The following is a 26,599-nucleotide window of genomic DNA, read 5'->3' as shown; positions in this document are numbered from 1 at the left end:
CTCTATCCTACTTAATCATTATGCAAGGTTGTCATTGAGATTTACTGCGCAAAGAAAACCCCAAGTGCATGCAAGAGAGGAACAGATTACTTTTGAGGGAAAGGATACCTTGGCAACTTCTTTTAAAAAAAAAGCTAAAGGAAAGATTTTTAAAAATGCTTTGGGTAGTATAGAGCTTACTAACCATCACACAAATAAGGAAATAAAAGCTGTCTTTTAAGGACATTTTCCATCTTTAAGATGACCATTTGCTTACTTTTTGTGGGTTTTTTTGACTAATTTCATAATTAAATTTTTATATTCTGTGCTTCAGTATTGTAAGATTTATTTTTCAAATGATCTCTACAACCCAGACCAGAGCATTTTTCTCAAGTCCCACTGTTTACTATACTGAAGAAATGAAATGGACAGAGAACTGAGGAGGTTGCTTTTGCTCTGAAAGTGAGCAAACTTTCAAAATGGGAACAATCCAGAGTCTCTCTCTGACTCTCTCTGTAAATCAGAATACTTTCACCCAGTAACTCAATATATTATTCTCAAAAATTGAAGTTTAGTCACTAAGAAAGAGTGAACAAAACTATCTCCACCTACCATGAACAACTAAAACAGCTCTACTTGTTCCCTCTACTCCCACAAAAAGATAAATAGTAGGAGCTGAAGCCTTTACATCTGGATCTTAGCTCCTAAGACACTGCCACTACTTGTTTGAACTGGTCTCTGTACCCCATTCTTCGATGTGTTCCCATTACAATTTATTTACACACACACACACACACATTCACTCTCTAGTAAGTTACTTTGTATTTGTTGGTAGACTACGAGGAATTTGAGCTAGGTGTGTACAGGGTTTTATAGGTACTTCGTAAACATCAGAATCATTTGGGTCCTTTTGTTCAAAAGCCTGAAATCAAATTATACAACCAGGAACCACTACTTTCCCAGATGCTGTTCACAAGTATATATTGATCAAGGACAGAGAAAATGTTCTCATAACTGATGTTTAGATGAGAAGGCAAAGATACAATCTCAGTCAGTCTGATTTGCTAGGGAAGAAAGCCTAATGTGCTGTCCACAGGAATGAAGTACACACTAAATCAGGATCAGGGAAACCATGTGAACTAACTAAGCTGTCTAGCAAGATCTACATCCAAATCTGCAGATCTGCTCTGCTTCTGGGATGCTAGCTGCTACTAACTGGTAAAAATCCTGGGCAACTCTCAGGATAGTTGCTTTTCCATCTTCTGGGGACAGCACCTTCATTGCCAAAGAGAAATTTAAAACTTAAGCATCATTGTTGTTATTGGTTGCAAACTCTACTGAGAATTTGGAACAATCTAGATACAAAGGTTCCTTCTATTCTTTTAAATTTTTCAACTATAAATATGGAATTATTTATCATGAAAATACCTCGCCCCTGCTGCCATCTTCCTCTGCCCTCAGTCACAAGTCCAGTTCTTGAAGCCTGTTCTAACCTCAGGAAGGCTCCTCTTTGCTGTCTCTTTTAGTTAACTTGCTCTCTGAAAAACTTAGGGCTGATCTACCTTTTATTTATTGCTGTCAAAGCCCTGCAAGGCTCTTCTTAGCTCCTTGCCACCAATCTCTTTTTTAAAGAGTGTCCATAGGCTTAAAATGTCCCATGTTACATTACACATAAAATCAGCTCCTTACTGGGAAGCAGTCCTTACAGCCTCTTCTTCCTCAGGCACTGCGCTATACTGATGCTCTGGAGCAAGCAATGGAGGCAGTAACTTTTCTTGGGCTAATACCCTGTTCTGTGAGTGATGTATGGGTAGAGGCGGCAGTCTTGGGTCTTTTCTTAGTTTGTATCTCCTAGCATGGAATTGTCACCTGAATAAGTAGGGGTAAAAGCAATCAGAACATAGTCTTTGGAATTTTTTTGGCCTAGAATAGAGCTTCTGCCCTAAAAAATAGTGCTTGAAGGAAAAAGGGAAGCCTGGTTCCTTTTGATCACACTTGATAGGAACAGAGTACCTACAATAAGAGGACATGGTGTCATCCTAGAGTCGGAGCTGGAGAGAATCCCATCTTTTTTATTATTAGATTTTTTTAAAAGAAAATACTGTAGTGGGAGCTGCGGGCTTTGTTCCTGCCGCCCCAGCTCCTGGTGGCCTGGCTAGCTTATGCCCAGAAATAACAACACACAAACTGTATTCATATAAACACTGCTTGGCCCATTAGCTCTAGCCCTTACTGGCTAATTCTCATATCCCAATCAACCCATCTCTAATAATCTGTGTAGCACCAGTCTTACCAGGAAGGATGTCTGACCTGGCGGCTTGCTTCATCGCATCTGGCTCTGAGAGGAGCTGCCCTGCATCTGAGCTCACTTCCTCTTCCTCCCAGCATTCTGTTCTGTTTACTCCACCCACCTATGTTCTAACCTATGAGGGCCAAGCAGTTTTTTAACCAATGACCTTCCTCCATCAAAATACCAATCCAAATTCCCACTCCCTCATCTCCTCCCATTCCCTCCACACATTCTCCCACCCCACCCCCCTCTGATCCTAAGAGAGAGTTGGGCACTTTGCTTTGTGGAAAGTCCAAGACCCCTCCCTGCTACATCTAGACTGAGCAAGGTATATACCCAAAGAGAATAGGATCCCCAAATCCAGTACATGCAGTAGGGATAACTCCCAGTGCCACTGCCAGTGGCCCCTCAGTCTGCTCCAGCCATACAACTGTCACCCACATTCAGAGAGACTAGTTTGGTCCTATGCTGGTTCCTTCCCAGTCCAGCTGGAGTTGGTGAGCTCCCATTAGCTTAGGTAAACTGTTTTAGTGGGTGTACCCATCGTGGTCTTGACCTCTTTGCTCATATTCTCATTCTTTCTACTCTTCAACTGGATCTTGGGATCTCAGTCCAGTGCTCCGATGTGAGTCTCTGTCTCTGTTTCTATCTGTTGTGGGACAAAGGTTCTATAGTGATATTTAAGATAATCATCAGTCTCACTACAGGGCAAGGCCAATTCAGGCACCCTCTCCTCTATTGTTTAAGAGTCTTAGCTGGGGTCATCCTTGTGCATTCCTGGGAATTTTTCTAGAGCTAGGTTTCTTACTAGCCCATAATGGCTCCCTCAATCAAGATAACCTCTTTCCTTGCTCTCATCTCTGTCCTTCCTCTGTCTCGACTATCCCATTCCCTCAAGTTCTCCTCAACCGTTTTCTTTACTATACTCGGAGTTCTGCAAAGCCAGAAATATTATCTAGTCCCCAAGATAAAACTCAGCTAGTTTAAAATGTGTTTTAGTGAGACGGTATTGGTAATTGTTTTTAACAGACTATTTTAAGATTCAAAATGTGAAATGACATGGCCCAACAAAATATAAGAAGAGAATTTCAGGACAATTATATTTTAAATTAAAATAGAAAAAAGAATGTGACTTATACTTCCATCAAGCAGATTTTATTCAAAAGGAAAACATGTAAGTTGTAAAATTTCCCACATTTTCTGTTTGATCTTAGATCATGGTATTGTGACAATTTTCTCTATAATTAATACATTTAGTTTGAATTTAAAAGGAGTCTTATCTCTTATTTGTTGTCCTACTGGGGACATCGTATACCTTAAAAATTACTTTTGTGTGATTAAAAATTATTTTGTGTGATATATGCATATTTATGTGGGTACATGCATATGTGCATGCAGATGAATACCTGAGGTTGATGTCAGTTATTTTTCTCAATTACTCTTCTCATTTTTGAGATAGCGTCTCATTTAACCTGGAGATCATCTATTTACCTAGGCTGGCTGTCCAGTCGTCTTTAGGGATCTGCCTATCCGTGCCTCTCAGCACTGGGATTATAGACAAGCTCAGGTCAAGTGAATCCCAGCTTGTGCATCAGACACTGTACTGAATGAACCATCTTCTCAACCCCACAAATGTACTTTCTGATGTTATATCTTCACTTTGTCCAACTTCCTGGATACCTCTACTACTTTAGTTTAAAAATTGGAAAAAGCCAGATAAATGGCTCCTCATGCCATATAAAATCTTTCAAAATGCAAGTTGAAATATGGGAATTGAAGTTTTAATTTTTTTTCTTGGACTGGGTAACTTAGGTTTACCTTAAACTTGCTATAGAGCTGGGGATGACCTTGAAATTCCTACTCTAACTCCAAAGTGCTAAGATTACAGGTATATGCCACCAAATCTAGTTTATGAGATGTTGGAGATTAAGATCTAAATTTTTAAGCTAGTTTTTTTTTCCCTGAAAGTTCAAACAAAAGGTTGAATACGTGAAGGGCCTGTGGAATATGCCTATAATCTCAGGAGTTGGGAAGTGGAAGCAGGAAGATGAGGACCAGGAGTTCAAGGTCATCTTAGCTACACAGTAAGTTTGAGGCCAGCATGGGCTCCTTGAAACTTAGTCTCAAATTAATTATGTTCAGCTTGGTGAAAGTCAATCTGATTTGCAGCTGGGACAATGGTCTAAATGTAATCAGATTAACCCAGAAAACACTGAGACTCTTTCCTTTCTAGATATTTCTAGTAGAAACTAGATTAGCATTAGTTTATTGAACAGCCCTAGTTAGTCTTAGTTTCTGTTGTATTTGCATTCAACCCTCCAGTATTTTCTTTTTCCCCTGCTTCATGGTTCATAGGGTTTTAAAAATTAATTTATTTTTTTCATATTATATGTACATATATGTATATGTGTATATAGACCCCCATATATATATCATGTTTTCTTTCTCCAGCTCCTTCCAAATCTCCCTTCCTTCCTCCTCACCCAACTTCATGACCCTTCTTTCACTCTTTTTATAAAAAATGTCTAAACAAGAGGGACTGGAAAGATGGCTCATCAGTTGATAGCACTGACTGCTCTTGGAGAGGACCCCGGTTCAATTCCCAGCACTTACATGGCAGCTCACAAATGTCTGTAACTCCAGTTCCAGGACTTCTGACACCTTCATACAGACATACATGCAAGCAAAACACCAATGAACACAAAATAAAAATAAATTATGTACTTAAATGCCAAAACAAAACAAGAAAACCACAAAAAAGCACATGAAGTTCATTTTGTTTTGACCAGTTACTCCTGGGCGTTGACCTGCCATGGAGTGTGGTTGATATACCCAGTGATATGCTATTAAAGAAAATTGATTTCCCTTTGCCAGCAGGTATTAATGGCAAATAGCTAGTTGGTTAGGGGTGTTACTTTGTGTCCAGAACCCTCTCAGAAGCTCTGGGACCCTGTGCAGGGTCCTATTGAACCTGTGCATGTCCTATGCATGCTGCCACAGTCTCTGTAAGTTCTTACATGTATCAGTTCTGTTGTGTCTGGAATTTAGTGCTTGGAGTCATCCACCACCTCTGGCTCTTGGAATCTTTATGCCTTCTCGTCTGTATCCCCGAGCCTTAAGGAGAGGAGTTTGATAAAGACATCCATTTAGGACTGGGTGCTCCAAAGTCTCTCTCTTTTTGCACATTGTCCCGATAAGGGTCTCTGTGGTAGTGCCCATCTACTACAAAAAGTATCTTCTCTGATGACGGTTGAGTGAGACATTTATCTATGAGCATTGCACTATGTCATTAGGAGTCATTTTATTGCTATGCTTCTTTAGCAGAATAACAGTAGTAGGTTTTTCCCTAGGTACATGGCCAATCTAGTCTCAGGTTGTTAGCCACTTTAGCAGAATCAGATGTGGGTTCCATATCATGGAGTGAGACTTAAATCCAATCAAAGAGTGGCTGGTTACTCCAATAACATTTATGACACCATTGCAGCAGTATATGTTGCAGGCAGGTCACATTGTAGGTTGCAGTGTTTATAACTTGATGACATTGATGCTTACTTTACTCCTCTGTTACCATGCAGAGTAACTTCAGCACCATAAATGCTAGTCATTAAGTATGGAGTTTCCAGTTGGGTTTCAGCTTGACTTCTCCATGTTTGATGACATAATTAAGTGTTTGTTGTCTTCAGCAATATGGCCTTCCTATCAGGTCGTGGAAAGCAACCAATATCCTTGGCAATCTCTTGTGATGTTTGGGATGATCCATGGGAGCCCCTTGTCCAACAATCAATAAGATGTAAACTGAACCTGGTACAACCTCCAGTATTTTAAAAGATTGTTTTTCAGAGTCAAGCCACAGGTCTCCATTCTATTTAACTAATGTATGTATGCCAAACTTATTTATATGCTTATATATTTATGTATATTTATAGTTATAAAGATTGATTATAAAACGTCATATAAAGAATGTATTTTAACCTTCAATGTGTTAAATATTTAGTATAATTAATGCTTTTCAAAGGATCATGATTCAGTCAGCTATAATTATTCTACAGGACAAAAGATGCTGCTTAATGATGTGAAAATTGTTGACAGATTTTTATAAACTCCTTGAAAATAATCATATTTGTTGATGTGTGCTTCTTGTAGAACCACTTTTATTCACAAAAGTTAGTAGAAACTGTATTAAATCATCAAATTATATGGATTTTTATTTACACTAAAAACTAATAAGCCACTTTATAATACTTGGTTATCAAGGGGTCCAAGTTCCTTATGGTTTGGAGAACAGGCAATAAACTTAAATAGTTTTTAAAACTTAAAGCTCTTTAAAATTTTTGTCTGTGAAATTCAAAGGTATACAGATGGTAGTGATTTTGAAATTGAATGGTTTCCTGTTTTGAGCCTAATAGGTTTGAAATGATAATCACACGAAGTGGTTTTCATGTTGTGTGTCTTCTCCTTCCCTGTCCTACCAGGTCTGCCTGTTCAGGCCTATAGCTGTGCTTCTGTATCACTCGCTTTCTGAAATACTTTTTGTTTCTTTTTTCCAGGCATCTAGTGGAAATTATTATTTCATCCCTTACACTGTGACACCATGTGCTGATTATTTTTGCTGCGAAAGTGATGCCCAAAGGCGAGCCTCAGAGTACATGCAGCCCAACTGGGACACCATCCTGGGCCCATTGTGTATGCCCCTGGTGGACAGGTTCACTAGCCTCCTTAAGGACATCCGTGTGACCTCATGGTAATTTCCATCAGCCACCATAAATCCTGGGAGTCTTGCAGAAAGTGATTTTCCCATCACTTTCAGGGAGGTGATATACTTTGAAGTGAGCAGGATGCCCAGAGAATAGGGGCCATTGGCCCTCTACTTAATCATCTTGGAACCCATCATTACCCCCTTAGTGCCTCCTCACTAAGCTGAGTTCCTGAGATGAAGCCAGAAGAGAACAGGGCATGGTCATGATTGGCCCAGGAGCTAGCCATGGTTCCCTATGTGACCTTGATAACATAACTCTTCTTCTCTATGTCTCTATCCTCTTTTATAAAACAGGGAAGTTAACTCTGTGGTTGTTTTTAATGATCTCTTTTACCTCTAAGATTCTGTGTTTTCATAATTTTGTGAACATTATTTTATACTCAGTTGTTCAGGTTCTCAAAATGCCAGAGCAAGGTTATTCTGACCTTAAGTTCTTGTCATAAGCATGCATTGAGTCAAGCTTCAGCCAGCCTGACCTTAGGATGTCCTGTGACATGTTATTCATAGATTTATGTCATGTGGTATGGTGTCTACTCAGAGGCAGATAGGTTTGAGTGTGAATTCTGGCTTAGGTGATTGTTCATTGGGTAGCCTTGGAAAGGTCACTTTCCCTCTTTGAACCTTAGTGCTAAATAAACTGTACCTTCAGTGTTGTTAGTTGAAAAGTTAAAGGCAGGAAATGATTTTTAACTAGAATATCCCTGTTGTTTTGCTCACAGCCAATTTAAAGGATTTATTCCTGTAAGTTGTGTCATAAGAAGGATTTGTTCTTCCAAAACAAATGAAAATCCAAAGGACTGGCAGAACTGACTTGTAATGAAATGTCAAGGACCTCATGTCATACTTTGGCTCAGATCATGGCACCCTGAACGGTGGAGGGTTTCTGTTAAAGTACTGGCATGAAAGTCACACTTGTTAACAGACTTCTCACCTTTTCTGTCCTGATGCCCTTCCTTCGGATGCAGACTTTAATGAAAGAGTCTGATGACAGCAGCAGAAAACAAATAAGGGGTGACTTTTTGACACCTTAACAATTACTTTCTTCAAAGGAAAGATTTTAGTGAAGTTTAGAGAGAAACCTCTTCTAGAAGCATATTTTTAGGTATAACAAAGAGATATATAGCTTGAATCTGGCAGAGGAATCAGATGTCTTTCTAAGAAGTAGATTCAAGTTTGTTTTTCATTCAATAAATTCATATATTAGGAAGAAAACAAGCTTTGTGGGGATTTGTTTTAATTTCCAAAAGCTCAAAAAACTCTTTTCTCTACCTGGTGTCTGTCATCATTAAGGAGAGGGTTAATGGTGCTTCTGTTAGAAAATCTCTATAACAGGGATAGCAGGTACGTTTTTAGCCCAAGTACCAACTCTGGCAGATTTATTATCTCTAGTTTGAGTTTTGTGCTAAAAAGCACTTAGAAACCATTTCCAAGTCCACAGTGATTAGCAGCGTCCTCCGTCTTCAGCTTCAGAAATGGCTACATCCTTATTACATATCTGATACTCCCAATACACCAGGCATAATTTCATTTGCATAAAAGTTACTGTTCATATTTTTTCTTTTTTTAATTTTTTTTCATATTTTCTTTTTAAAGCGATTTTTCAGTTATCCTTGAAAACAAGTGTAACTTTTCCCTTGTCAGGCCAAACTAATAACACTTTAATAGCTTTGATGCCTTTGCAGTTTGCTGAATGGGCAATGGATTATACCCAACTTAATGACTCACTCAGCTAATAACAGAGTTTTAAACACTGGCAGAATCTACTAATTTGCTCATCATTAGTGTAATGGAAGTTGACAAATAAGGAAATAAAGAATGAAAAGAGTACACTGGCATTTTTTCTATCAGAAGCATATCTGTAGGCTATCACTAAAGCCTGTGTTAATTGAGGTCTTATTAGGAGCATTGAAGCAGATTATATACTTGTGCACACTTACGTGCCGTCACTTCATAATTATCTAGACTAAGTACTATTTTTTTCTTATTTTATCTGTGTCATTTCTCTTTCTCTAGAGCTGAGTTACTCTTTCCTAAGTGAGAAACTTAAATTTGTTCTTTACAGTTATATAATTTCAGCTTCTTAATGAATTGATAACATAACTGCTTGGTAATGCCCAGGTTCTATTTTAAATTATTTGGAAAATAGACAGGATGCTTAAACTAATCCATGGTCATCATTGTAAATTGGCTACTATACCTCTAGATGAGGATGCTTTTCAAGTTTTAAATGAAGTATCACATACTAATATTGGCTGAATGAGAGGCTATGATGACATTTCAGGGTAGATTTATACTGTTTTAAATGATTTACATACTTTATTGTTTAGATTTTTATATTTGAAAACATTTTTGCAGAAAAATATAACAAGGAAAGGGAAGGGTGGAAGGTACCGTTGTCTGTAATCTTCCTGACATGTCCTCTGTGACCCCTTGTTGGATTGCTCAAGAACAAATACATCACTAGTTTTCATTCTCCTTCACCTGGGAACAGCTTCTTGACTACAAGCTGGGAACACTTAGTAGATGAAAATGTTTTTTAAATGAATTTGCCTAGGTTTTATGTCTTTTGGAGTTTTGTTTGACTTTTGATAATCTGTTGGAAGTGGGGGAAATTAAATAATCATGTAAACTTGCTTCTATGCTGTGTACATATATATGTACATAAACACGATATATATGTACACAGCATAGAAGCAAGATATATATATGGGAGTTGCACTAAAAATTCTTTAGACTCTAAGTTCTAAGATAAGTTTTGAAGATACTTTTAAAGTTGTAATAAGCTGAATTTTAGTATCACCTAATTTTTGCTGCAGTATGCAAAAAAATGTATATTAACATGTTTATTGGTATAGGAAGACTCAGGGATGGCCAAGGCCCCATATGTTATTGAGAACTGTGCTTGTCTGAGCACTCCTTAAGAGAGACTTGGATGCATGAATATAATGAGGGGTTTTTGTTCTCTTCTTCAGTGTTTATTACAAAGAAACCTTGTTAAATGACATCCGGAAAGCCAGAGAGAAATACCAGGGTGATGAACTGGCAAAAGAATTGACTCGGATCAAACTCCGCATAGATAATATTGAGGTTCTGACATCGGACATTATCATTAACTTACTCCTGTCCTACCGTGATATCCAGGTATGAAATATACTAAGGTGAGGCTAGCATATGCCTGACTTTTCTTTGTTATAAGGAATTTCTCATACAATGTATACTTATTTACATCAAGAGTGTGATGAAGAAGCTGCTCTTTCTAAACAAGCATATGACCTGGATGGGCTGTTATAGATGATTTAGAGGTAGTTTTGTCATATTAGAGCTGGAGTAAGCACCTCCAACAAGAGCCCCTATTGTGCTTAAAATGAGAAACTAAGAGTTCAACATTTTATGTATATTTTATTCTAGGTAATAGAATAAGCCTTTTGTAAATTCTGACTCATTAATCCTCTTAACCCTATGGTTTAGGTTTTCTTTAATTGTTTCTATTTTAGAAATGAAGAAATTTGAGGCACAGAAAAGTTAAGTAACCTGCTCAGATTTACAGAGCATGGTAAAGTCAAGATTCAAACAGAAGCTGATTAGCTCCATTGCCCTTGTTTTCAACTCTTCCAGAATTTCCTTTATGCTTTGGTCACGCCTTCTCTTTTTACCACAACTCCTCAGTGAGAGTAGACATAGCTGGGCTATGTTAAAGAACTAGGGAAGCAGATGCTTATTCTAATATAGGCATCAGAAGTTACTCGAAAATCTTGAGACTCAGGTTATGAGGTGTGGAATCCTGAAGGGAAACTGAGGATTTCTCTTCAAAATTGAATTCGTTTTAAGGGTGTCTTGCATCTCTTCCTTCTGGAGGCACAAAAGATAATATGCTTTACTTGTAGAATACCACAGAGCTGCACTAGAGGTTGTTGATCCCAATTCTGTAAAGCTGAACTATGGTGCGAGACATTCATTTATGGTCTGGACCGAGAACAGAGTCAGCTGCTAAGGAACCCATGGCCTGAGTGACGAACAAAAAGCTACTTGCTTTTAATATCAGGTGCTGGTATTATGCAACAAGAAAATGTGACATTTCTCGAAGTATTTGTTTGGTTTTCTATTTGATTTTGTTGTTCTTATTTGGAGATGGGCTTATGTAGCACATTGAGTTTTGAACTCCCAATGCTCCTGCTTTTTGCTTCCACAATGCAATGATTGCTACCACACCCTTGCCCTTGAAATGTTTCTCTGAGTTGCTGGCTTTATTTTACTCTTCCCTTCCTGAACAGCTTCAGTTCTTAACTTTTCATTGTTAGAACTCTTAAGCCCAAAGAAGAGCCAGAAGGTTCTTTGGATATATTGTCTTCTCTTTTCTGAGGCAGCAGCATCAAAGTCTAAAGCTAAGTATTAGGTTTCTGAAGGAAGATCCTCTCTACTGACTGACTGGCAGTGAGTTGGCCAATACCAGTAATATCTAACCCAGGCTAAATGGGTATCTATTGGTGGCACTGCCAAAATGGAACCCAGTGGAGACACACATGGTAGCAATTTAACCCCTGGGGTAATGTGTGTAGCATTTGGAGCAGTAGTTCTTAGCTTGCTGGTATTTGACATTGTCTGGAGAGACATTCTAGTTGTCAAAACTGACTGTGTAGGTCCGGGGTACTTGTGGTTTCCAGTAGAGATGCAGCTATCCATCCAACAATAAATACATGGACAGCATTCCGGAGCAGAAATGTAAGCCTAGAATATCAACAGTGCTGCAGTTGAGAAATTATAACTTAGATTAATTTGATTGATTTAGGCAAAATAGGAAGGAGTAAGATGTTTTATCCATTTGCATTGGAAAGTCACTAGGTCTTCTTGTGTGTATTTATCCAACTCATTTTAATGCAGTTCTGCTGCTGGTATTAACCCTCCCACACTCAACATATAACACCTTTTTGTTGTTGTTATTGCTAGGCTCACATGTGTTCCTGTTTTTGGATTTAAGAAAATTTTTACATTTATTTTTGCTCTTTATTTTGTATTTTTTTTTTTTTTGAGACAAGGTTTCTCTGTAGCTTTGGTGCCTGTCCTGGAACTAGCTCTGGTAGACCAGGCTGGCCTTGAACTCACAGAGATCTGACTGCTTCTGCCTCCCGAGTGCTGGGATTTTTGTGCTTTCTGGTAGCAGGAATTCCTCTTCTGTCTCATTTATATTCTTTTTTTGATAATTTTTCTAAATTTTCACTAAATACTGTCTGCTAGGAAAGGTTTCGCTTTAAATTTGGAGGCTGTCTTATGTTTATTACTGTTCAGAAAAATCTATGAAGAACTGTTTCCTCTTTCTCACACTGAGACATTTTTCCAACAGGACTATGATGCAATGGTCAAGCTGGTAGAAACACTGAAGATGCTGCCTACATGTGATTTGGCTGATCAGCACAACATTAAATTCCACTATGCATTTGCACTGAATAGGTAAGAATGATTTAGGTGTAGGGTTTGTGAACATGTGACCTGCTAAATTCATCTGTTGTCTTTTAACATTCATTAGATATGATCCAAGTCATATGCTAACTTCTGAAGGTATGAAAATGCACAAGGTACTTTGCCTTTGGAACACATATTTTCTTAAATCAGACATGTAGAAAATCCTCATAAGGCCAGGCGTGGTGGTATATACATTTATCCCCTGCACTCCGGAGGCAGAGGCAGGCAGATCTCTGGAGTTCAGGGCTGTCTGGTCTATATAACTCTTGTGTCAAAAAATTCTAATAGCTTGAGGAGAGATATAGCTTAATGAAGGGGTTGTCCAAAGTTATATAGATAAAAGTATAGCAGAAGAAGAGAGTTTTTCTGTTTAGGGGTATAAATGCTTCTTTGTATTTTCTGGTCTAAGTTTGAAAGAATTCTATCATGGATGGGAGATGGTAGGATGTGGAGGATACTGAAAGATCATTAAATTTGGCTGGAGTGTGAGCATAGAATTCTTTTTGCACTAGGTGCATCTAAGTAATATCAAGTGAAACCAGAACACAAGACGCAAGTGAAGGAAAATACAGGATATAAAGTTAAGCATAGATGAAAAAGGTATTGCTGGATGGTGGTGTACATACCTTTAATCCCAACACTCTAGTCATAGGCGCACTTTAATTCCAGGCCAGAGGCAGATGAATCTGAGTTCAAGGCCAGCCTAGTCTACAGAGCTCATTCCTTGTCAGCCGGGGATACACAAAGAAACCGTGTCTCAAATAATCAATCAATCAATCAATCAATAAATCAATAAATTAAAAAAATAGAAAGAAAAGAAAAAAAGATATTGATGGTATCTTTTAGGCTATGGAGGACTAGCTGAAGTAGTAAGGTTGATGTTGCACAATAGATAATGATGGGGTCTTAGGATTTCTATTGCTGCAGTGAAACACCATAACCAAAAAGCAAGTTGGGGAGGAAAGGGCTTATTTGGCTTATACTTCCACATCACTGTTCGTCATCGAAGGAAGTCAGGGCAAGAATTCAAACAGGGCAGAGCTGATACAGAAGCCATGGAGGAGTACTACCTTTACTGGCTTACCCTGCATGTCTTGCTCAGCCTACTTTCTTAAAGAACTGAGAACCACCATCCCAGGGATGGGACCACCCACAATGGGCTGGCCCTCCCCCATAAATCACTCATTAAGAAAATCCCTTACAGGCTTGCCTACAGTCTGATCTTCTAGAGGCATTTTCTCAATTGAGGATCCCTCCTCTCTGATGACTAGCTTTTGACAAGTTGACTAAAAACTAGCCAGTATAAATGGTGTTGATTTTATTTCCTGTGAGTGTGTGTGCATACGTGTGTATGCACGTGTGTGTTTGTGTTGTGTTTGTATGTGTGTGCATGCATGCATGTATATGTGTAACTTAGAAAGTGTTGCCTAGAGACTGCAAGCCTCCAAAGCTTAAATAGTAGGTAAATTAGCTAAAATGATGTAGCAAAGAGCCTGCAAATCCAATGATTTAAGTAAGACTGAAATTTTCCTCTTGCTTAGCCGGATAGAATTGAGGGAACCAGGCTGTTAGCACAGCAGCACTGCTCTAGAAGTGGCTTTTAGACTTAGCACCCAACCATTTTATAGGTTTTTGTTGTCCCCTAGACAAGCAGTTTTCAATCTGTGTTGCAACCCTTTGTGGGGTTGAATGACTTTCATAGGGGTTGTGTATCAAATACCCCGCACATCAGATATTTACATTATGAGTCATAATGGTAGTAAAATTATTGCTATGAAGTAGCAACAAAATAACATTGGGGGTCAGCACAACATGAGGAACTATATTTAAGGGGTCACAGCATTAGAAAGGCTGAGAATCACTGCTCTAGCATGTTGGCATCATCTACATAGTTGAAGCTAGTTTATTGCCTCTCTTACATTTCAACAGATAGGCCATGGTTACAGACAAGAAGAAAGTGAGAGCCAAATTATTTCCTTTCTCTCCCTTATTCTTTCAGGATTTTGTACACTGTTTTTTTATCGTTCAACCCCCTGCCCCAACTACCCCAAGATAAACCCCTCTTACCTCCCCACCCAAATTGTATCCCCACTTTTAAATTTTAAACCCATCGAGTCCAATTTGTGATGCCTATATATTCTTGGTTGTGCAGTCGACCTACCAGGAGCTACACTTTAAAAATAACTGACCCTTCCTTTCTCTACACTAACAATTGCTAATAACTCCTTGAGTAGGGAGTGAGACTTCGTGCCCATCCCACCTCTCCATGCTGAGATTTTGTCTGGCTTGAACTGGCACAGGTCTTGTGTATGCTGTCACAACCATTGTGAGTGCATGTGGAATTGCATTATGTGTCTAGAAAACACTGTTTCCTTGTAGTCATCTATGACTTCTGGCTCTTACACTCTTTCTCTCCCCTCTTCTGCAGTGATGCTGGGACCTCTGGAGGAAAATGGTTAAGTACATATGTTCCATTTAGGGCTGAGTATTCCACAGTCTCTCATTCTTTGTACCTTGACCACTTGTAAATGTAGGCTAATCACCATCCACTACACATAGAAGTTTCTCTGATGATGGTTGAGAGATACATTAATCTAGGAATTACTAGGAATCTGTTTAATACTATGTTCATTTAGTATAATAGTAGATTATATTCTAGGGCTACAGGTTTTTGGCCTGATAATAAAGTATGGGTTTCATCTTCTGGACTGAGACTTAAGTCCATTCAGAAGGTGGTTGTTACTGGCATGATGTTCATGACACTATTGCACCACTAGGGATATCTTACTAGATCAGATGTGTGTGTGTACATATACACATACATGCATATATACATGTGTGTATATATGTATGCATATATACATGTGTGTATATATGTATGCATATATACATATATGTATACATTTGTGTGTGCATGTATGCATACTCATAAAGGAGTTGAAAGAGAGTCACTCTATAATGAGGCAACAGTGCCTCTACCAGACACAATAGGCTAACAAATAAAAATCCCCATGCTAGGAATGGGTTGCCTCTTTTGGAGTTGTTGGCCAGTAAGGTTCCATAGACCCCCAACATTACAAGTGATTGTCAATGCTATTGGTTACCCTATACATCTTGTTGGCAAGGCCCTTTTCTGATAATACCACATACTTGATTCATAGAGCATGAAGACATCAAGCTGCTACTCATCTGGAAGCTCCATCCTTGTAGGATAGCTTTCCTAGTGTGGAAAAGTGCTATGTATGCTACCAGAGAAGAAAAGTAAGTGAGGGATTTTCTCTAATGTGGTGTCTTAGTTAGGGTTACTATTGCTGTGCTGAAACACCATGACCAAAAGCAACTTTGGGAGGAAAGGGTTTATTTGGCTTGCTGTTTATCATTGATGGAACTCAGGATAGGAACTCAATCAGGGCAGGAACCTGGAGCCAGGAGCTGATACAGAGGCCATGGAGGAGTGCTGCTTACTGGCTTGTTCCTCATGACTTGCTCAGCCTAGTTTCTTATAGAACCCAGGACCACCAGCCCAGGGATGACATCACCTATCATGGGCTGAGCCCTCCCCATTAACCACTAATTTTGAAAATGCCCTATGGGCCTGCTTACAGCCTGACTTTCTGGAGTCGTTTTCTTAGTTGAGGTTCTGTCTTCTCAGATGACCCTAGCTTGTGTGAAGTTGACATAAAATTAGTCAGCATGAGTGAGTTGCTACTTCTTATATTCCGTTGAATCTTATATTCCGTTGACTTAAAGTCAGTTGACTCCATATTGCTACAAGTAAAGTTGGAAAATACAGTGTACTGGCTGGTTTTGTATGTCAATTTGACACAAGCTAGAATCTGAGAGGGTGCTTCCAATGAGATCCAGGTATAAGACATTTTCTTAATTAGTGATTGATGGAGGAGGGCCCAGCCCATGGTGAGTGGTACCATCCCTGGGCTGATGGTCTTGGGTTCTATAAGAAAACTGACTGAGCAACCAAGCAGCACCCCTCCATGACCTTTGCATCAGCCCTTGCAACAGGATCCTGCCCTGTTTGAATTCCTGTCCTGGTTTTCTTCAGTGATGAACAGCAATGAGTAAATGTAAACCAAATAAACCCTTTCATCTCCAGCTTGCTTTTCGGTCATGGTGTTTCATTGCAGCAATAGAAACCCTAAGACATGTAGTTTCTCGCTAAGTGGCCATCAAACATGACTACTGTGAATTTGTAGGGTAAGTAGAGTTTCAAATTCAACCTCTCAAAACCCAGATGTCTAAATGTCTTATTTCTACTTCCCCTCCTCTTCTATTAATAACATATAGGAAAAATAGTACTTTAAAAATCATTCTGAGATACATTCTTTTCTGTCCCAGTAAGTAAGCTGTTACTTACATAATTATGTCAGATCAATACAGAAGAGGATTCTGGAAATGTATGCAACTTTGTTTGATAGCTAGGGACTTCAAGCATGGCCTTATAAGCCTTCCAATGAATGACATAAAGTAAGGAATACATAAAGTAAGTGGTGTTCCAAATGAGCTGAGAATTATGGCATCTAGTTTCCCAGTTTCAGAGGCTGTACTTTTTCAGCAACTGTATTAAGCTTCAAATTGCTGATAGCACCACTAACAGCATCTTTAAGACAGCAACAAAATAGGAGCCCATGTTTTCCCAGAATCTTGTAATCTATGTAAAGTCACATCTCTTAAATCAAAATTTTGACAGCAGTAAAAATGTGTAGATTTTAAATAAATAATTTGATGAATTTGAAAAATGAATATACACATTTAAACAATACTCCTGCCAAAATAAAAACAAAATCACCCTAGAAGTTTCTTGTTCATCTTTGTCTGCAACCTCTGCCTCTCCATAGGCAACCAATGTTGCAGCTGCTATCTCCATATATTAGTCTTCCTTGTCCTTAAACTTATATCACACAACATACTCTCTTCTGAGTTTAAGTTCATGACTTCAAAAGCATGTTGATGGTATTCATATATGCTGATGTGTGTTTCACTAGTTAGTTTTTTGTTGCTGTAGAATATTCTATTGAATAGATATACCATGATTTATTCATTTCACTAATGATGGACATTTAGGATGCTCCATGTATGGAATCTTAAAACACATGCCTTTATAAGCATTTCTTGTGCATATTTTTACATAGAAATATACATACATTTATATTGAACATATATTATGCATGTGTAGTAGATACCAACAAATAATGATGAAATTTTGATTCATCAAAGGAAGGAGACATCATGATCTCTGTAAAAATGTGTGTTCTCTTTCATGTTCTACACCCCAAACCCCAGTGGTTCTTAAGCTCAACATGCCAAAGTAGGGGAAGCATTTTAGGAATGAAGGTCAACCTTCGTTAAATCTGGGAAAACAAAGTCTAACAATTCTGTTCCCCCAGTGTATGAGCTCCAATTTTAGTAACACTTGCTTCCATGTGATTGAATGTTGAGTTAAAAGAATTGTGTCATCACTTGTGCAAATTTTGAGAAAATTCCTAGTGCACTATAAAAACTATAAAAATTAGCTTGTTAAATAAGAACTGGGAGTTGCTTGTTGCTATTTTTTAGCTAAACAGAATAGAGTGTACACATTTTCAAATAGTGAATGAAATAATGATTACTGTTCTCTCAAAGGAATGAAAGAATAAAACAGGCTTTGAAGTGGAAAATTGACATCTAAAAATGGATATGACCCTATGAGATGATTCAGAGACAAATAAATTTCTAATCTGGAGGGAGAATAGTTGGTATTGCACACAAAACCAACATCCCTTATGCTTCCTGGTCTCAATGTCTCCCGTCAGGAGACTCTGTTGAGCCCAGGCAATAGTCCTTGGTACTGAGAACCTTATTTTCACATAATAAGCTAAGAGTTTCCAATTGATTCATCTGTATGCATAGTCTTTAAGTTCATGTTTCTATTTTAACTTGTCCAGTTGTAGTAGGATATGGCTTTGTATACAATTTTAAGGAAGTTGTAGTGCTACCTTATATGTATAGGGAAAAATAGTGATGGAGAAAAGGGAGTATTCCTGCATTTCAGCTGACTTTTAACTTTTATGAAGTGAACCAAAACATGACCATAAATTAGTTACTAAAGGTTGGCAGGCATGAATGATGTTTGACCCTCAGATGGCAAGGACTCCCTGTCAGTGGGAAAGCTGGCTTGAACCAGCCAGCATTTCCTGGTATCTTCCACTTGACTGCATTCAGAAGCCCATTCAAAGCTACTTGAAGTTTCCACTGAGCAGTTAAACTGCTGGCCTCTCATGGTGTAGAATCCTTTATGAGCAATTTTGTATTTGCTATTGCTCTTATAGACAAGACTTTACTATGTACTAGTGTGTGCTAGTTCAGGCATACTATTCTAACCAAGGATCTAGCAAGCAGGCTGAAAGATGACTATGCTAGACAGTGTTTTTATTTTTGTTTCCTATCACCATTATATTACCCGAGAGAAACAATTTAAAGGAGGAAATATTTCACTTGGCTCTCAGCTTCAGAAGTTTTAGACCATAGTATTCAGCTCCATCATAGTACTCAGATCTGTGGTGAGGCAGGATATGGTGGGGGTCACATAAAAGGGCAGAGAAGTTCACTTCGTGGCTGACAGAAAGAAAAGGGAAAGAGGGAGACAAGATATATCTTTTCAGAGCATGTCTCCAGTGACTCACTTCCTCCTAATAATGATATCATATTATTGATCCATCAACATACTGACTAGATGAGAGCCCTTAGATCTAGTCATTTCCAAAAGGGCCATCAGCTGGCAACTAACCCCCTTGTGGTTATTTCATATCCAAACTGTAACATTTTACCTCTGCCCTCCTAAAATCTTATGTCTGTCTTTTTTTAATCTCTCATATTTATTTATTTATTTTTATTTATTTAATTACTAAAGATTTCTGCCTCCTCCCTGCCACCGCCTCCCAGTTCCCTCCCCCTCCCCCAATCAAGTCCACCTCCCTCATCAGCCTGAAGAGCTAATACAAAATGCATTCAATCTACTTCCAAGAGTCAATATAATATTAACAGTTCTGGCTGTGTTAAAAAGTCCAAGCCCAAAGTCTCTTTGAAGACTAAAGGAAAACTATTAGTTGTGAACCTCTGTAAAATGTAGAAGTCATGGCTGTATACATTCCACATTCAAAGGCACTTGAAAAAATTCCAGCCCCAAAAAGAGAAATTGGGCCAAAAAAGAGGAATGGAACAAAAGAAAGACTAGAACCCAGTAGGACAAACCTGAAATCCTGTAGATGCATGTCTGGCATCCATGACATGTGGTGCCATTATGTGAGCTCTAGGTGGGTTAGGATTGTCCTGTTGCTGTGGCCTTGCTGTTTGCAATCTATATGACCTTTTGGGTTGGCCCTGTTCCCCCCTGCAGCCTTCTTTAGCTGTTCAAGTTTCTGATCTCCCTAGTATTTTTATCTGCACAGCTTTACGCATTGCCCTCTAGGTGTTGCCTGCAGGGATCTTGATCCTGCTACAAATTGCCTACCCTCCCAGGCTTTGCTTTGAAATCTGGGAAAAGCCTCATGATCCCATAACTCTTGTTTTTTGTATCCTTGTAAAAACAGCATCTCATGAGCAACATCAAGGTCTATTGCCAGCTAAAGCAGTATCTGTGCCCCACTTGGACTATGGCTTCAGTGGCCTATAAATGCTTGGATGAGTGAACATGGAGAAACACTTTCCAAGTGGCCTTATGCCAGCAGAGAGCTGTACAACTCTTTTTTCAAAGCACAATCTTTCAAATTAGTTAATCTTTATACCCCTGAGCCTGAATGACTGGGTCTTGGTCATTCCTGAAGATAATCAAGGTATATTTACTATTGTCCTGATGCAAAATAGTTGGCTTCTTTTAATGGCCCAGAGCTCTTCACCAGTCATATTTTTCTTGATCCCAACATTAGCTGCTGCTTTTCTGCTCAAGTTGTAAAATATCCCAATCTTTCTGCTTACAATTCTCATTTTAAACTTGGCTAAAAGCAGGCAATGAGATAGATGCCACAATCTGAATGACCACTTCCCTTGAACTTTCCTCTGCCAAATTTAGTAGTTTACCATCTTTATTTTTTATTAATTTTATTTTTTGTATATGAGTGTTTTTTCTTCATGTATGTCTATACCACTTGTATGCCTTATACCTGTGGAGGTCAGAAGAGGTATGGATCCCCTGGGTTTGGAGTTACAGAGTTTGTGAGCCACCCTGTGGGTGCTGGTGATTGAACCCTTCTCTTGGAAGAGCAACAGATACTCTTAACCATTGAGCCATCTCTCCAGCCCAATCCGTCACCTTTAAGTTCATCTTATTATAATATCTCAAGACACTGTAGACGGGTTCTTTTTCATGATATTATAATATGGATATCATTTAGTCTAATTCCCAGTAGAGTTCTTGTTCCCATCTGAAATATCATAAGCACAATCTTTACTGTCTACATTTTATTAGCCTCTGGTCTTGTGAACTCTCGCCAGAATCACCCATCAAACTTGGTTACAACCTTTTAGCTTATATCTCCAAATGTTTTCAAACTCTTAAGGAAACCAATTCCAATGGCTTCTGAACCACATTATCAGGTAAACCCATAGTTAGAGTCCCACACGCCTGCATATATAAAGTTTTAAAAGCTGAATTTAAAAGATATCTCTTATTTGAAATGTTTGGTACTAGAGTATTTTTTTGTTTTTCAGGTTTCCCCCAAGATTTTAAAATATTTACATACTTTACCAGTTAAATACCTTCATCAAAAAATATTTAACTGGGGCTGGAGAGATAACCCAGCAGTTAAGATCTCTGACTGATCTATTCTTTCAGAGAACCTGGATTTGATTCCTAACACCTACACAGCTCAGAACAGTCTATAACTCCAGTCCCAGAGGATCTGTTGCCCTTATCTTCCATCCTTGAACACTGCATGCACATGGTACACAGACATATTCAAGCAAAACATCCATTTACATAATAATAAATTTAATTTTTTTAGAAATCTGAATTTCCAAATATGATACCCTTAAATTTTTGGATTTTTAGGTTAGGGATATGCAACCTGAATTACTTGGAATAGTCATGGCATGAAGCAGGTGTTTATCTATAATATCACTGTGTACTTTGATCTTTCATACTTTACCAGGCTTCAGTGATAACTTCTGACCACTCCCAAGTATCAAAACAATTGACAAAATGCAGAGATTGCCATCAAATGGATATATTTATCAAAGGAGAATCCCAACCAGCAGTGTTATATCATATTTAATGATAAATTTAAAACAATGTTGTTGCCATTTTTCTGTCAGACAACAAAAGTACAGATCTAAACTAATTAAAATCAGTAAAGGAGTTTTGAAGGTAGTTGTCTTCACTACTTAATACCAGTCTTTCTAATAATATTTAGAATATGTTTTTGTGTTTATTTTTATCTTGTATATTTTTTGGGGGAAATGCCTTCTCATTTTCTCTAGTGATTTAAGGTATTTTTTTTTCTTTTACTTTATAACAGAGTTAGATATAGGAGAATTTGTGTTAACACATCTTCCTTTTTGAGTGTTTTTTAAAATTTTAGGTTAGCATAGCATTTTTATTGTTGTTTTTAAACAGCATTTGAAAATTAGCACACAGAGTAATGGGTTTAATTACAGTATTTCTGGATATTTTGGATTACAATATAACATCATATTTTGCTTATCTCCCCATTATCTTTCCTTGTCCTGACCCCTGCTGTTCTCTTTCTTCCCCTGATACTTCCTTCTGTTTTCATGTTACAACTACATATATATTTAAGTCTTAGATTCTGCATATGAAAGAAAATGTGATATTTACCTTTGGTTTAACAAAGCTTTTATCTTTGAATCTCGATATCCAGAAAATTTCAGTGATATGGCATTACTAGTCAATCACTTCATTGGTGCTTTAAGGCTCATGGTAGTAAGTATTGGCAGCTGCCAGATTCAGATGTCATTTAAGAGCCAAGATATTATTTGTAATACATTTTGACATATAAAATAAAGCATCAGTCATTAACCATTTGCTTTAGTCCTGTTCTATTGCTGTGAAGAGACACTATGACCAAGGCAGCTATTAAAAGATAAGGGATTTAATTGGGAGGTTGATTTCAGTTTCAGAGGTTTACTTCATTATCATCATGGTGGGAAGCATGGTGGCATGTAGGCAAACACTGGAACAGTAGCTGAGAGCTACATCCTGAACCAGAGGCAGAGGAAGAAAGAGACAGAGACTGACTGGCTGGGTTTGGCATGGGCTTTTGAAACCTCAAAGGCTACCCCAGTGCTGCCCTTCCTTCAACGAAGCCGTACCTACTTTATAACAAGGCCATACCTCCTAATCTTTGTAATCCTACTCAAATAGTGCAAATTCCTGGTGGAGCATTCTCATTCAAACCACCACACCATTTCTTGAGGAGATCTAATCTGTTAGCAAGTCCTCTTCTTGGCATTAAATGGACAGCATGCGGACATTATCAGTTATTTGGATATTTAATTCCCATATTAAATCTGGAAGAGCAAATTGTAAATCTGCATTTTACTTGGAGAAATCACATTCTCATTTTAACCCAAGGATTCCAGGAAAGTTTAAAAAGAAAAAGCCTCGTTTATAGAAACTATTGAGATTTCCCCGTAGATTCAGTCTCTCTTATGTCTCGAGTGTGTATTAAGAGACTTCAGATGCATTCATTTCTTTTGATACTGCCCTTGAAATAGGGCATAAAAGAAAAGGGGAAGTAGGTTTCCAGATTTATCAGGGCATATTTCTGAAGGGGGACACAAGAATCAGCAGATCAATACTATGCCTCTCCTTCTACGTTCAAGGATAGTAGCTCACATTCTAGGCTAAATACTGTCAGTATCATAGTGTCAGGTAGTCCTTTACAGAAGACTCCCATGCTTGGATGTGTGTGAAAAAAATATTTCTAGTGTATCACAGCTCTCACTAAAGCAATATGGAGAAGACACTATTATGCCTGTTATGGAAGCTGTCAAAAAGTATCTGTGTGGTAGGACATGTTTTTATTTGGGAGTTATGTGACTATTTTCCACCTCCATTTCGTTTATGTCTACCCAGTCACCTGTAAGTAAGTCATGTGACTTCTCAGGAATTAGAACCTCACAAAGATTAAAAATAAAAAGAGAGAGCCAGGTGTTGGTGGCGCACGCCTTTAATCCCAGCACTGGAGAGGCAGAGGCAGGTGGATCTCTGTGAGTTCGAGGCAAGCCTGGGTTACAAGAGCTAGTTCCAGGACAGGCTCCAAAGCTACAGAGAAACCCTGTCTCGAAAATAAATAAATAAATAAATAAATAAATAAATAAATAAATACTATTAAAAGCAGGGTAGTAAGATGGCTTAGCAGGTAAAGGTACTAACTGCCAAACCTGACCACCCGCATTCAATCCCAAGGACCTGCATGCTAGGAAAAGGAAATTAATTCCCACAAATTGACCGTCACATGGATGCGTACCAACCTTTTTGTTGTACTCAGTGCACAGTTGCAAGGTCACTTGGCACTACCCTAAGTATTTCAGTAATGGATGTTGACAAGATGAAAGGTAGGTTCTGACTATAATGATCAGTTTAGTTCAGCCTAAATGAAGGATACATTTATGATAGAAGTAGGTAGCTGGAAGGAAGGCTGGTACTAGAGATTGAGGACTACATACTTATGAGGGATTTAGGTTTTGTTCTGTAGATACTAGGGTGTTTCTGTTGAATAAGCAGGGCACCCATATGAGCTGCTATCAGTGTAGTCTTATTTTTAAGCAGATAACCAACCTTTTCAGAACCCATTAGTCCTCTTTAAAACAAGACAACAACAAAAAAGAGTTGGATCATCTGGTCTTAAATATTGCTTTTCTTTAAAATTTTCCATAAATTTGTAACAAGCAGCAAATTTTATTAAATGATCATTGCTTTTTTGAGACCTTACCTTTATAGAGGACCCTTTATCCTGACAACCATCTCATAGATAGAAGCTCAGTTCTGTCACCACTTGGGGGAAGAGTGCAGCAGGCTATATATGCTTTCAGATATCACATTGTATTCATGAATGTTTTATTTAAACAGATTTTATAAAACATGGGCTAGCTGAAAGCCATATTTAGAATTTATTCCATTGCTAAGTGCTAAACTTACCTTAAATCATTTGTCCTCTTCCTTGATCAGTCCCCATCTGGTTTTGTTGGTTTTGCTGCTTGTGAATTTAGAGGCAATTTCAGGTTGATAATTTTAACAGGAATTTTCCTTAGGAAGAACTTTCTAAGGCTAAGGATATAGTTCAGTTGTTATTTTTCTACCATGTATAGTACTCTTGGGTTTGATTCCCCAGTGCCATGTAAACCAGGTATGGTGCCAAACACCTGTAAGCCCAACACCTAGGATGTAGAAGCAGGAAACTCAGAAGTTCAAGGTCTTCCTTGGCCATATAGTAAACTCAAGGGCAGTCTGGAATACATGAGATCCTTTGAAAGAGGGATAAGTTAGAAGGAGAGAGAAAAAAACTTTCTATGTACTATAAAGTTACAGTCTGCAGTCTCCCCTAGAATCAGCCTCTGGAAAAAAAATGGAATACACATAATTTATTTGGGTGGTGATCATTTCCTACCTTCTATTCCCCTTCCCAGTTTACCCAGGAGATCTTAACTACTTTCCTTTCCTGGGGCTCTCCATGTGTATCCCTGTAAGGGTCCTCCGTTTTACCTAGCTTCTCTGGGGTTGTGGTTCACAGCCTGGTTATCCTTTGCTTCACATCCATTATTCACTTATGAGTACATACCATGTTTGTCTTTCTGGGGAAAATTTTTAAAAACAATTATTTTATTTTATTTGTGTAATGCTTAGTATAACTAAAATAACAGGACATAAAAAACTTGATTTTTTTAGGATGCTTCTGGGCAGTGTACATGGTAAATCCTTATCAGACTAATTGCTATGAACTTAGTTTTCAAGAATATTCTTAGTATCGAAATGTCAGTATTACCAAGGCTATAATACATGTAAAATGATAGATTAATTTTGTTGTTCAGCTAACTGATAGCTTTGCATGGTGGGAATTACAGGAGATTACAGTACCAATGAACAGTGACATTCAATATCTAGGTTAGCTTGTTCTGTATATAATAATGGCTACATTATCAAATGTTGAGATGGCAGCTGGTATCTTACATTTTTAGATACATTTTAACATAACTGTTATAACATTAAAAGTAAAAACTATTGCCTATCTGTATTCTCCTTTCTCTAATGTATTTTTTTTATTTTTGAGAATTTCATTGGATTGGGGACTTATCTCAGTGGTAGAGTGCTTGCCTAGCAAGCTCAAGGCCCTGGATTTGGTCCTCAGCTTTGGGGGGAAAAAAAAGAAAAGCATTTCTTATGTGGCTATTGATTGTATTTACATCATTGCATCATTTCCACGCCTCCATCTCCCTTTCCCTTCCAATCCTTCCTATCTGCCCCCACTGTCTCTCAAGTGAACACTTTTTTTATTTGCTATGATGTAATATTTCTCTATTCAAAAGTGGCTTTAACCTGGGTGAATTGTCACACACCTGTTGTCCCAACTACTAAAATGCTGAGGCAAGTGGATCTTTTGAGCCCAGGAGCTTGAGACTGCCTGAGCAACATAGGAAAGCCCCATCTCAAAAACATGTTTTGTTTGAGTGCCTGATAAGTGAGTACCCAGAAAGCTTTTAGCAGTGCATCTCTGGATTATGCACATACACGTGGAGCATCTTCTGAGAGCAACATGGGAGAATCACTATAATGAGAAAACTACCCCATGACCAGATGAACAGATGGAGACTGTTGGCTCTGTCGTTGATCCAAATGAAACATCAAATCCAAATGCTAACCATCAAATGACCTTCTAGAATGAGAAAATTTTTACAAAATATTTTTATTATTATCTAGAATTTCATACATGTGTAAAATGTATCTTGATCATGTCTATCCCCAACTCCTCCCTGAAACTTCCCCCAGGCTGCTCCTAAATACACCTCCCTCCAAAATTTATATCTTTTTTTTTTTAAAATCACACTGAGTCCAATTTGTGTTGTTTATATGTTCATAGGTGTGGGGTCATCCATTTGGGTGTGGGCTA

At 38.2% G+C, this 26,599-nt stretch overlaps 1 protein-coding gene and 1 pseudogene across 1 annotated transcript in view; one reads left to right on the top strand and one right to left on the bottom strand.

The window, feature by feature from the left end:
• The window catches only part of Map3k15 (mitogen-activated protein kinase kinase kinase 15), a 128,411-nt gene that overhangs the window by 30,248 nt on the left and 71,564 nt on the right, over positions 1 to 26,599 (top strand). Inside the window, exons 4-6 of the mRNA XM_057759117.1 lie at positions 6,817 to 7,010; positions 9,998 to 10,166; positions 12,364 to 12,470. Coding sequence (XP_057615100.1) covers positions 6,817 to 7,010; positions 9,998 to 10,166; positions 12,364 to 12,470 — 470 coding nt within the window. The remainder of the gene's footprint in view (positions 1 to 6,816; positions 7,011 to 9,997; positions 10,167 to 12,363; positions 12,471 to 26,599) is intronic.
• Positions 931 to 5,874, bottom strand: LOC130867449 (dehydrodolichyl diphosphate synthase complex subunit Nus1-like; annotated as a pseudogene).

The sequence above is a fragment of the Chionomys nivalis genome, chromosome X (genome assembly GCF_950005125.1).
Source record: "Chionomys nivalis chromosome X, mChiNiv1.1, whole genome shotgun sequence".
Taxonomy (NCBI): domain Eukaryota; kingdom Metazoa; phylum Chordata; class Mammalia; order Rodentia; family Cricetidae; genus Chionomys; species Chionomys nivalis.
Note: the sequence above shows the minus strand (reverse complement) of the source record. Positions and strands in the feature narration are given on the sequence as shown.